Raw genomic sequence first — 13,325 nt, forward strand, 5'->3', positions numbered from 1 at the left:
CCCAACACCGGCCCCCCTCCCTGGTGGCTCTACTCTGCCCTGTCCTGGGCGCCACGTCTTTGGTACTTGAGGGAGCAGAGGTGACAGACTTCCTCCTCTGGAGGCCACCATCCGTGGTTGGGCTCCGCCGGGCTTGTTTCTGCTGGCCCTGGGCTGCAGACTGCCTGGCCTGGGGGGTCCTTGAAGTGCCTGCTTTCAGGCCCCGGTTGCTGAGTGTGACTGTTCTCTGTAAAGCAGCACTTGTGCCTGTGGACAGGGACACACGAAGACCCCGCAAAGCCACTCGCAGCCTCTGATCTCCCGGCTTCTCACATTCAGTCCTGGAGATCGCACTTAACTGACATGGTGGTCAAGGAGGTTAAAGAGAACCAGCTTTGGCTTAAGGAACAGGATGAGGGCCGGCCAGTAGCATGGAGGTGAAGGCAGCTGGATCTCACATGGCGGACTGCTCAGTTCGAGCCCAGACCTGGTGGCTTGAAAAACGTGCTGGGCGCATGTGCGTGCATGCCCGAAAGCCTGCGAAGAGAAGGGCACGGCATGGCCATCCCCCCCGCATTTCTCACTTTCTCTGTTTCCGGCAAGCACACACGTGCTCTAGCAAAAACAAGAGGCAGCCAGGGTGAGTAGAACGGCACAGCCCGTACTTCCAGCCGGGTAGCATGGCATTACATTAAATGTTGGAGTCCAGGGCTGGCCTGTAGCCTGGTGGAGAAGGGAGTCTCATCCTACATGGCCAACTGTGGTTTGAATCCCAGCCACAGTGGCTAGAAAAATACGCAGGGCACATGTGCACGCATGTCCAGAATCCCAGCAGGATGGAGAAATGGAGAAGGAATTGTGTGACCACGCCCACTGGTTGGTGCTTCCTCCCTCTCTGTCTCTCATTGGCAAGTACATGCCCCCCCTAGCGATTAAAAAAGTCTGGGGCCAGTAGGTGGCATGGTGGGTAAGGGCACTGGACTCCCACATGGCCGACCGTGGTTCAGATCACGGACCTTGCATTCTCACTCCCCCCCTCACACACACACACACACACACACACACACTCTGTCCCTCTCTGGGACTTGGGGTTCTATTTAAATTTAAAAATAAAGAAAGTTAAAATAAGATTATTCTTTTTTTTTATAAGAAAGAGAAGATGTTCCAAGTCCAGGCGTTCAGTTTCAGGAGACGTATTCCCAAGTGCTCGCTAGCCGCCTGGGACTAATGGCTGCCACGCTGCAGGTCTGGAACAGTTCCCTCGGTGTGGAAAGTTCTGTACTGTCCACTCACCTGTGGTGGAAATAGCAAGTTTATCTGTGTATATTTTTTAACAGTCTCACAGACTACTAAAAGTTATCCCCAAATGACTTGCAAAACAACGTCATCGGTATGGACAGAATGCAGAGAGGGAGACTTCCTGTTGAGCGTCCTGTGTGGCCCGGAAGAGTGCGCATACAGTGTCTGTTTATGTGGGCCCCTGCACAGCAGGCTGCCACCCTCCTTCCCAGCCGGGCAGGGGACGAGGCGTCTGGCCCAGGACACAGCCGGCCTGAGGGAGCACCAGGCTTCAACCTCAAGGCCGTCTGGGTCCCCAGGGGAAATATTGTGGTTAGGCTTTGCAGATTGAAACCCAGATCTGCTGCCTCAAGTAAATAACAGCATCCAGAGAACACGTTTCAGCCCTTAGGTCACACGCGTCTGGGCACCAGCAAGTCGGAACGAGGCTGAGAGGCAGCTTGCTAAGACAGGCAGTGAGGACCTCAGACAGGCCTCGAAATACAGCCCTGGGGAATCCTTTGCTGCTGCGTGCTTTCCGACCGGGACCCAGAAGTGAACCCAAGGGAGTGCAAACAGTCGTGTTTGGGTGGGTGGATTACTGATGCAGTCTCTAAAAAAGTCCTTTAATGGTGTCTCAGCATTGTCTTAACATAAAATGGAGGAAAGGAAAAAGAAGAGCATGTTAGGCAAAACCTGTAAATCTCGGAAACACTGCAGCTGAGACTGATTAATCACTCTGCTTTTGGAAGGAGAGCGTGCTGTTCACACGTGCGCTGAATAGTAAACGCGTCTCGGCTGGTTCTTCATGTCCATGTGACAGTGAGCTGCCTAAGCGTGATCTTAGGGGACCAGCCCGGGACTGGGGTGAAGAGACCCAGACTGGCAGGACTCCCCTGGGTCGGGACCTAACCAAGTCCCCTGCCCTCTCTGCTTCCTGGTTTCCTCATCTGTGACTTGGGGACTGCAGTTCAGTCCAGAGGGTTACTGTAAAGGCCAGATGAAATCGCACCTGTGAGCGGGCTTTGTGATCCTCACTGCTGTGCAGATGTAGAGTGGGTACTGGGGTTTCTCTCAGGCTTGTCTGTTTTGTTCACGGTAGTGGAGCCCATGCAGAGAGGGGAGAGAAGCCCGTCGACGGTTCTCGTCACGTGATCCCCTCCCCTCAGCCCTCCCGCTCTTCGGGATTTGGGTCATGCTTGCATGCCTGGTGTGTTTCAGGTCAACCGGGCCAGGGGTCCGAACCCTCAGAGGACCATGTGGCTCCCAGCCCTGTAGTCTAGTACCATACCACCTAAGCTGGCTGCTCATTAGTATTTAGTCTTGGTGCTATGAATAGGACTCGGCAGGGTTATTTAGCAAACATCTCTTGAAGCTGCCTCTTAAGAAACTCATTCCAGTGCATTCATTGGTTTAGCCTTTTTTTTTTTTAATTAATAAACTTTTGTTGTGGTTGTGGGGGTGATTTTTTTGTTTTTTTTTAAAGGTTTTTGCCATAGGACATGTGTGTCTCTCAGCGAGAGACAGTGAAAGAGAGAAATTATGCCCCAAAAAGGAGGCCATGCTGCCATTCTTCTCCCTTTTCCTCCTGGGATTTTGGACACACATGCCCATGTGTCTGGCATGATTCCCAAGCCACCAGGTCCAGGACTGAAACCATGATCAGCCATGTGGGAGTCCAGCACCCCAACTACCATGGCACCTGCTGGCCCCATAGACTTTAGTTTTAGGGCAATTTTAGGTTCACTGCAAAGTTGTCTGAAAACGAGCCTTCCTGTGTACCCACACAGCCTCCCCTATCAACTGTCAGCACGCGACTTAGCCCGTTTTATTGCGTGCTAACAGTGTGCAGTGCAGGGGTTCTTTTTTATTTATTTATTTTTGGGGGGGAGAGATTTTCATATAGGGTGCGTGCGCTCGCCAGACAGACAGAGACAGACATAGAGAAAGAAAGCGAGAAATCACCCCCCAGGGGGGATGGTCCCGCCGCAATCCCTTCCCCTCCATTCTCCTCGTAGGATCTTGGGCACGCACACACATGCGCCCAACGTGAGTTTTAAGCCACCGGGTCCGGGACGCGAACCGTGGTCGACTACGTGGGAGTCCAGCGACATAGCCATTACGCTAAGTGCTGGTTCCCCAGTACAGGGGTTCTTAGACTCAAAAAAGAAAGGCTGCCATTTCCAGGGAGGCCCCACTGTGACCTCGCCAGGCCCTGAGTGACAGTGGATCCTGGGTGACCAGTGATCAGAACCCGTGGACAAGTTCTTGACCCCAGGCCCCTGGGCCAACCCAGCGCATTCCAGCAGCTCTTCAGAAGCCTCAGCCACACCGAGGCTGACCCGGCATCTGGGGGTACGGCAGAGAGCTCCAGCCACAAAAGTGCCCCCATCCTCTGTCATTGACTTGGGAGCGTCTCAGAGGTGGAGTTAAGTGACGACGAAGAAGCCCATGGGCTTTGGTCTCTGGCCTGCTCCCTCATTGGCCATGGGCCCTTGGGCAGATTTCTTCAGTTTCAGGATAATAATAGCATCCACCTTAGGACCAGCAGGTGGTGTAATGGTTATTGCTGGACTCCCACATACTCAACCACGGTTCATGTCTCAGACCCGGTGGCTTAAAACTCACACCAGACATGTGTGCACCCAAGATCCTGAGAGGAGAATGCAAGAGAAGGGGTAGTGGTGTGGCCATCCCCCCGCCCCCGCCCTGGGAGGAGTGATTTCTCGCTTTCTGTCTCTGCCGAGTGCATGTACCTTATCGCAAAAAAAATCTCTAATAAATGAATAAATAAATAATGTCCGCCTGGAAGGAGTGTTCTGCAGATTTAAGAGGGCGTGTTTCTAAAGAAGCTCGTCCACACCGGGTATGCAGTAGGGGCTCACTGTACGGACCCTCGTTCCCCTGACCCATGGTTTAACTTGCAGTGGTTTCAGTTACTCATAGTCACATGTGTTCTAAAAATATTACATGGAAAATTCCAGCATTAAACAATTCATGGGCTGGCCCCAAAGCCTGGTGGTTAAGGGAAGCCAGATTCCTTATGGTCGACCACAATGTGAATTCCAACCCCAAGAGCTTGAGAAACATGCGGGGTACATGTGCATGTATGCCCCAAATGCAGACAGGATGGAGAAATGGAGAAGAGATTGCAGTGTGACCTTGCCCCATTGGGGGCGCTGTCTCTCTCTCTCTCTCTCTCTCTCTCTCTCTCTCTCTCTCTCTGTCCCTCTGTGGCAAACATACATGCCATCTGGCAATTTTTTTTTAATTCATCAATTTTAAATTGCATATCATTCTGAGTAACATGATGGAATCTTGCCCCAACCCATCTGGGACTGACTCACCCCTTCGTTTGGTGAGTGTGTGCCGTGTCCGCCTCCTCCCATCAGTCACCCAGCAGCTGTCTGGGCTCTTGGATCAAAGAACTGTGGCATATGTGAGGTTTGGTAGTGTGCTCTGCTTCAGGCACGGGGCGGGGGTCCTGGAACACGAGGGGCAAACGGTATCTCTCTGTGCTCTGCTTTGGGTTTTCTCCCTCCCCAAATGCCGCACGGCACCTTGGCTTAGTTCTCCCTGGCTTCTCAGAGCTTCTTTCGGTATCAGAGGGACTGAGCTGAGTGTCGGGGTGACTCTCCTCCAGATAAGGTGACGGACAGACCTTTTATGTTCCAGCCGTTACTTCGGGAGTCTCGGACTCCTGCCCGTCTGCCCTGTCCTAGGTGGGGGTTCGCTTCCCCACTGTAAGATGAGGGCATCTGCGTCTCACCACGTGGCCATCGGAGGTAGTCGGAGCTCTCGGGTCCCACAGCACCCCTGCTGGAGTGTGGCTGGCCCCATGGCAGGGGGCAGGGTGACAGCACCCACCAGTCATCCATCTTCCACCTGGGAGGGACACGTGTCTTTTCTGCCCACTCTGAGCTGGCCACATACACTCCTGGGGCCAGAAGTACAGGCCTGCTGCGTGCTCGGGAGGAGAGCTAGAAACGTTCGAAGCCTGTTAGTGACTGTCACTGCCCAGCTTTAATTCTTACGTGACGTTGCCAGTTGGAATCGTCCTGTGGGTCAGAAGCCCAGGCAGGCTCAGCTGGCTTCTCTGTTCAGGGTCTCACAGGGCCAAAGTCAGAGTGTGGGCTGGGCCACGTTCTGTCTGAAGGATCCGAGGAAGAGGCCCTCAAAGGTTATGTCACCCCCAAAAGCACACAGGGAGTAAGTACAGAATCCGGTATTTCACGGTGGTTTCTTAAAAGGCCAGGAGGCCCTGACAGCGCCATTCACGGTTTTCCGTGGCACTCTGCCCTCTTCCTCCTCTGCCCCGCAGCAGCTCACGCCACCTATAATTGATCTGTTTCCCAGTCCCCTCGCAGGATTGTGAATTGTCTTGTCACTGTCCCCCGTGCGCCTCACACAGAGCCAGCACGAGGCTGGCTGTCGCCCCAACCTGGGAGTTCCTTATGGGTCAGGGGATCTCGTGGGCACAGACTCACCCAGAGCAGTTCAGTCTCGGTGGTTTACTTCCCAACATAACCTGGCGATCCTTAGGGGCGAGATGGCCTCCCGTCCATGAAGTGCTGGTGCCTGGGGCTTGCTGTTCACATTCCAGGGTCCGTGGCTTGAGACACCCAGGAAAACCAAGAAAGGGCCCGCTGAGCCTTGAGCCTTCACAGGTCTGGCAGCTGTTGGTACAAGGATTATTTTTATGGGGATCTAAATTCCAATTGAAATTGCCTTCTTGGCTCTCTGGACGCCTGGGACAGAGTGAACCTAGTGTATATCAAATCGCATACTTTGCCTAATTCTGTAAGATGACAGATGCACTTACTGTGTTATGAAAGGTTTTTGGTTTTGTTATTCTCCCCCAATTTAGATGCAGATGTTGGACAAATTTCCCATGGAAGGAGGGCAGAAGGACCCCAAACAGCGGATCATTCCCTTTCTGCCAGGTAGGTGTGGTGTGTGCGCTCGGATGGGGACTCTTATGCAGCCCTCAGATCTAAGCAGTTTATCACCTCGCTCTCCTTGTTCTAGGACACTCTCCCACTGGCAGACTCAGTCCTTTGTAGAAGTTAGTGCAGGACCAGCAGGTGGCGTAGTGGTACTGTCGCTGGACTCCCACGTGGCTCACCGTGGTTCAAGTCTTGGACCTGGTAGCTTCAAACTCACATTGGGCATATGTGCATGCATGCCCAAGATCCCGAGAGGAGAATGGAGGAGAAGGGATTGTGGTGTGGCCATGTCCCTGGCCGGGGGGACGATTTCTCGCTTTCAGTCTTTCTCTCTCTGTCTCTCCGGCAAGCATAAGCACCTTATAGCAAAAATCTCTCTAAAAAGAAAAGAAGGATGTGACTTTGGGGTCAGATGTGACATCGTGTGCTACCGTAGGCAGGACCTTGCCCCTCTGCGGTCCTGGTTTCTCCCATTTCTCAAATGGGAACGGAGCTCAGAAAGTGTCTGCGTGAATGGCTTCTGTTACTATCACTGTTGTGTTAGTTCTTTATTCCTGTCCAACAGATGACTGCCAACTGCAATTTCACAGTTTAAATGACGCCCTTTTATTGTCTCAGGGCTCTGTGTGTCAGGAGCCCAGGCACGCTCAGCTGGCTTCTCTGTTCAGGGTCTCACGAGGCCAAAGTCAAAGTATGGGCTGAGCTGGGCTGGGCTGGGCCGAGCTGAGCTGGGCCCACACTTCCCTGGAGGCTCCACTCCCAGCCCCCTGCAGCGCGCTGGCAGAATTCCGTTCCTTGCAGCCCCAGGACCTCGGGCCCTGCTTACTTGCTGGTGATCAGCGGTGGACCCCTCTGCTTCCAGAAGCCACCCTCAACCCTCATCACACGGCCCCCTCCATCTTCAGCCTGGCAGTGGCACGTCATACCCTTTCCTTCCGCCACCAGTCAGAGAAAGCTGTTCGCCTTAATTTTTTCTTAGTTCGCCTCAGAGCAGGTGCACTGGAGAGACAGAGAGAGCAAGGGAAGGTGGGAAGTCACCCCCCAGGGGGATGGCCGTGCTGCAGTCCCCTCTCCTCCAGTCTCCTCTTGGGATTTGAGCATGCACACACACCCACTGTGATTTTCCAGACACCGAGTCTGTGACATGAATCAGCCAGATCCAGGACTTGAGCTGCAAAGTCAGCCGTAAAGAACCCAGGCTCCTTACCCTCTTTGCCGCCTGCCAACTCAAAGGCTGTCTGCTGTTAAGGGCTCAGGACTGACCGGGTCCATCCAGGGGACTCTCCCTCTCTTAGGGTGAATGCAGGGAATATCGTACCTCATCATGTGTCCAGGCTCTGGGGATGAGGGTGGGATATTGTGGAGCCCATTTTAGAAATTTTCCCAGGGCTGGCAGGTGGTGTGGGGGTTGAGGTGCTGGACTCCCACATGACTGGCCACAGTTCAAGTCCTGGACCTGGTGGCTTGCTTTTTCATATTCCCTTTTTTCTCTCTCTGTGGTCAAATTAAGAACTAATAATAACAGATCAAACTAAATAAATAAATAGTTCTTTTAAAAAGGAAGAAAGAACTTCTCCCCATCAGCCGAGCACAGCATGTGCTGTACAGAGGTGATGGCCGGTCTCCGTTACCTGCTGTGGCTCAGAGGTAGGGATGCCCAAGCCCAGTTACGGCTTCAGGTGACAACAGCGACCCCTTCCCGCAGCCTACTGTGGGCCAGCGCCGAGCGAAGTGCCTTGTGAGACATCACCTGGTTTAGTCGTTACTGGTTCAGTCCTCACCGCAGCCCTGGAGGGAAAGACCTGGTCACGGAGGAGGAGTCTCCAAAACCAGAACACTCACCCTGGTGGCAGAACTGGGATTCGTACACCGTTGTGACTGGCCGCAGTGTGTGTGCCTGGAGTCAGATGATCTGGATTCGAACCACTCACCAGCACCAGCGTTGCTGTGGGTCAATGGCTTAAGCACCTGGGGTCTTCTTTATTTGCAAATAGGCGATCACAATGGTGCTGAAGTCATGGGGTCCTTCTGAGGACTGTGCATGCCCGGCAGGGAGCCGACAGCCCATAAGCCCCTACTGTTATTACTATGGTTTGTGTATGCACAGTCAGCAGAATGGGAGTCCCCCGAGTCAGCCATTGAGAGCTGGAAAGGCCCTTTAGCTCTTGTTCTTCAGAGGAGGGAACGTGCCCAGAGAAGGGGAGACCCACCCTGTCACACAAGCACCCGGCCTCCACCTCCCACTCCGTAGTCAGTGGGTGCTTCCGAGGGTGGTCACCGCCCGCCCGGTGTGCAGACAGGTGTTCGTGTTGGCCGGGCCTCCCCACTGGGAGAACCCTGTGCCTAAAACTAATACTTCTAGTTTTTCCTCTGGAATTTCTTTTTCCGGCTGGAGAGAGCCCAGTGTGCCAGCGGCCAGAGCCGGACATCAGGCCCAAGGCCTGTGCCCTGGGGTCAGACAGACCCAGCCCTATGGCCTCCAGGAGACTCCACGCTCCCTGCAGGCCTGTTTCAGCGGCTATAAAATGAGAGTGACCCCTGCTTCACAAGGCTCCATCTTCAGCATGGAGCAGGAGCTCAATAAAGTCAGGAGCAGGGACTGGACAGCCTCTAGAATGTCTTAATCCTGGGACCAGCAAGTGGCTCGGTGGTTAAGGTGCTGGACTCCTGCATGGCCGACCATGGTTTGAGTTCCAGATGTGGTAGCTTGCTTTCTCACTTTCTCTGTCAAATTAAAAAATAATAATAATATTAAATAAAATCATTCTTTAAAATATATAAAAATGTCTTAATCCTTAGTGACCGATCTGGACATTGAAGTTTAAGTTCTAAACGTGAGGTTTTCTTCAAGAAAGGAAAGGCAGGCCATGTTAAAACTCGTTTCTGGATGAAAGGCCAAACCCGCCTTGGAACAGCTTCCCAGGATGAGAAGGACTTGAGCCGACCCTCTCCCAAGCTCCTAAAAGCTTTCGTGGTTACGTAATCCTCTTCCACCCAAAAGTTCATGAAAATGCTTTTCTCAGGGACTCAGCCCCTTTGTCCCTGCTCAAGGCGTCCACTTACAACTCTGAGAGGTCTCGCCCGGCCCAGGGACCCCTGGAGCATCCCTTCTGAGCCCACTCCCTTAGCTTTTCCTCCAGGCCAAGGCCAGGGCAGGGAAGCTGGAGATCCCCTCTCCCGGGGGTCAGTCCTGGCCCAGACTGCCGCGTCAGCAGGACAAAAGCAAGTCTCCTGTGAGCCTGAGGACGGGGGAGGGGCGGGCGGCCTCCCTCTGCAATTTTCCGTCCCAGCAGGAGCTGGGGAAGCCAAGTTGGCAGAGGACGCGGCTTGAAAAATAAGAATTACAGTTTGGCCTTTCTCCACTGTGGAAAACAAAGCCGACCCGTTCCCACCAAAGCCTGTTCTCCTCTCGACACCCTTTCCAGTCCGGGCAGGACTCATGCAGACACTCCTCAGCAGGCCCAGGAGGGGCTGCCATCCCGTCGGCTTCCTCCGGGCAGCAGCGGCCAGGGAGGGATGGCTCACGTGCCCGAACCGCCGGCCACACGGTCCTGTCCCAGGGCCAGAGCTGAGTGGGGACTCTGACTCTGCGGCAGTAGATGATGAATCAGCCCCCAGGGGCAGGCTTCCAGGAAGCTGGGGTTGGAGGAAGGCAGTGTGCCTTTAACTGCAGGGTGGTCCTCTGTGTCACCTCAGCTCCTCTACAGGAGCACTCCTTTGTGAGCACCTGCCGAGGGAGGGCCAGCCCGTGCGAGCACCTCCTGGAGTACTTCTGGGTGATAGGGGCTGCTGTCCCAGTCTACAGATGTGCAGGCCGAGGCTCGAGAGTTAAATGTGTTCCCGGGGTGACACAGCTAGCACGAGGCAGCCTGGGAGTGGCCTGTGGCCTCCCAGCAGGCTCTGCTGTTACCACAGACTTCCCGGCCTTCTGCAGGGCAGCAGCCTGCGCCTGGAGTTCCCTGTCCCGCTGAGGCTGCAAAGACAGGAACGACACTTCTTTTTCTTTTTCTTTTTTTTTTTTTTTTAAATTTTAAGTTTTTGCTATAGAGTATGTGAGCTCACTGGAGAGAGAGAGAGTGAGAGGTCATCCCCAGGAGGGGTGGCCAAGCTGCAATCCCTTCTCCCTTCTCCTCTTGACACCCACAGACACGTGTCCAGTGTGAGTTTCAGGCTGTCGGTTCTGGGACTTGAACTGCGGTCAGCCATGTGGGAGTCCAGCACCTTATTACTCCACCTGCTGGCTCCAGTTGTCTTAGTCTTTAACGTACTTGCTCTGCTACTGCCTCCCATGAGAAGATCTTCCGTCTGGACCCTCGAGAACTCACAGAATTGCTTTAAACAAACCCACACGGTAACATTTCAACGTTTTAGATCTTTCCAGAAATCCTCGGTGGCTTCATACATGTATTTGTGTTTTCCTCTGACCCACATACTCTGCCTACATGTCATACTGGAGGGTCCCAGTGCCATGCCCCGGTGTTTAGAATGTCACCAAGGGGAAGACTTAACCCACTTGCAAATATTAAGTGGAAAGGAGTCAGAGGGAATTCGTCATCTCCCAGCACAAGCCACACTCATGTTTATCTCACACGAGTGCCACCAAATCAACCAAGACCTTGTCAGCACCTGTCCCCATGGGTAGCCAGAAACAGGGAGCCCTGAAACACAGATAATGGGTGTGCAATTAAGAGGCAGGACTCTTTTTTTTTAGAAGTATTTATTCAGTTTCATTTATCATTATTTTTTAAAATTTGCTACAGGACATGCACTCTCAGCAGAGAGAGACAGACAAAGTGAGAAAGCAAGCTGCCAGGTCCAGGACTCCCATGTGGGAGTCCAGTACCTTAACTGCCATGCTACCTGCTGGCCCCTGTGACACGACTTTTTTTTTTTCCTTTTGAGAGAGATTTCTGCTATAAAGCTCATGTGCTTACCAGAGAGACAGAAAACAAGATATCACCCCTTACGGAGGATGGCCACAACACAAGCCCTTTCTCCATTCTCCTCTCAGGATTTTGGACATGCGTGCACCCATATCTGGTGTGAGTTTTAAGCCACCAGGTTTGGGACTCCAACCGCGGTCAGCCACGTGGGAGTCCAGCACCATAACCACCATGCCTCCTGCTGGCCCTGAGACTGAAACTCTTAACTCTTTAAGGGAGTAAGAGTTTCTCAACAGGGGTGGTGGGTGGGACTGTATGGGAGGGTGTTCCAGCTGAGCAGAAGGCATAGGATCCTGAAAGAACACAGAGGTCTGGGGAGCATGAGAGAGCAGAAGGACCCTCAGCAGAGGGGCAGGGAGGAGACAGCTATTAGATTAGGACATCCCGGGGTCCGCTGTGCTGCTCAGAATTGCATGGGCCCCAGAGTAGCTGGCCTAACCGTCCGTCTTCATGGGTCGGAGCGCCTTCCTTCCCTGGGTTGCTCCCTGCCTCCTTGGTCTCATCCCATCACGTCCTTGTACTGGGGCTCTGGATAGAGCTGTGGGGGCCACGTGTGGGGCTGTCCAAGCCCTGTGGGAGTCCAGCAGTGGTTGTTGGTGGCAGCCGCAACGTTCAGTACCACCAGGTCTACCCCAGGGAGACACCCTCCCAAGCTGCTGAAGTCGTCACTGCTCTCTGACGTGTGCTCTCACCTTCTGCAGGCAAAATCCTCTTCCGGCGAAGCCACATCCGGGACGTGGCCGTCAAACGCCTGATCCCAATTGACGAGTACTGCAAGGTAAGGCTGAGAAACACCAGCACAGTCTTCCCTGTGGGTGTTTTTGCTTTTTTTCATTTTCCTTTTCTGGTTAACAAGATGCTCGTTGTGAAAATTTGTACAGTTGAAAGAAAGTAAAGAAATTAGAATAGAAATCACCCGTGACGCTGTAAGCCAAAGGCAACACAGACGAGGGGCCTTACATGCTTCCTGTCCATGCTTTCTCTGTGCACGCCTTTCTTTGCTGAGTGCACGTCCTGCCTTTGTCGTTTCCCCTGCTCTTTCTCTTTCATCTAGTAGTACATCATCACATTTCCCCATGCTGTTAAAAATCGTCTTGCGCCTACCTTTAACGACCGCGTAGATTCCCATCACGCGCAAATGCTCCAAGTTAGCCATCCAACCCCTGTTCCATGTTTTTGAAGTCCCCTCTGACGACGGTGGTCCTGAAGGATTGTGATAAGTCAGATGTGAGCTCTGTGATACTCACACAGAATCACCTCAGGACACGTTTCTCAGAATATACCCCGTCACTACGGGACACCTGACTGTATTTCATTTCATTAGAGACTGGTCAGAAAAGCAGCATGTTTTCATTTTGGTTAGCTTTAAAAAAAAAACAAGGAAGAACCATACTACTCATTTTCAAACTCCCACAAAGCTCCAGTATTCAAGGCAGTGTGGCACTGACTTAAGGATAGGCATGTGGGTCAGTGGAACAGCACTGAGTCCAGAAGTAAACTCTTACAAAGTGTACGGCCTGTCGACTTCAGCAGAGGTGCCAAGACTAACAGAAAAAAGATAGTTCTTTTATATCTATATATGATTTGCTTTTTATTTTTTCTCAGAGGATAGTTCTTCAGCCTTTAAAGACTCAGTTCCTCACTTTCATGGGTTCTGGTGGAGGACGAGGGGCAGCACCCACAGGTCTAAATCGGGGTGGGGGCGTTTGGTCGTCTGAGCTTCACAAGATCAGTTCCTGACTCCCTCGCTGTGAGTGGCACGACTCACACAGTTAGGCAGCGTCACATACAGCTTGGGAGCACACAGGTATCAAAGACACTTGCTCTAGGGATGTCCCTGACGCTGTGGCCTCCACTGTGTTTCAGATGACGAACTTAGTAGCTGTGTCCTTGGGCATGCGTCGGGCGCAGTCCATGCAGTGAGTAGGGCTGCTCGTGGCCGCCCTTTTGTCACAGCTGCTGCTCCTTCTTTTCTTCATCATCTGGGAGGTTAGGCCACGAGAGAGCAAGACCACAGTTCGAGTCCCAGACCCGGGGGCTTAACAAACGGTTGGAACTCTGACTGTCGTCATTAGTTCCCTAGGGATGCCTGAGAAAGTACGACAGAAGAAAACTGTGGGCGGCTTCTACAGCAGAGATTTTTCTGGAAGCGGCAGGGCCTGGGCAGCCTCTCCCCTTT

General features: G+C 53.0%; 1 protein-coding gene across 1 annotated transcript in view; it reads left to right on the top strand.

Moving 5' to 3' along the window:
* The window catches only part of SH3PXD2B (SH3 and PX domains 2B), a gene marked incomplete at its 5' end in the record, with an annotated part of 73,691 nt that overhangs the window by 7,821 nt on the left and 52,545 nt on the right, over positions 1–13,325 (top strand). The window contains 2 exon segments of the mRNA XM_014591758.2: positions 6,125–6,200; positions 11,848–11,924. Of these exon segments, the coding sequence (XP_014447244.1) occupies positions 6,125–6,200; positions 11,848–11,924 (153 nt within the window).

The sequence above is a fragment of the Tupaia chinensis genome, unplaced genomic scaffold, assembly GCF_000334495.1.
Source record: "Tupaia chinensis unplaced genomic scaffold, TupChi_1.0 Scaffold000612_1, whole genome shotgun sequence".
Taxonomy (NCBI): domain Eukaryota; kingdom Metazoa; phylum Chordata; class Mammalia; order Scandentia; family Tupaiidae; genus Tupaia; species Tupaia belangeri.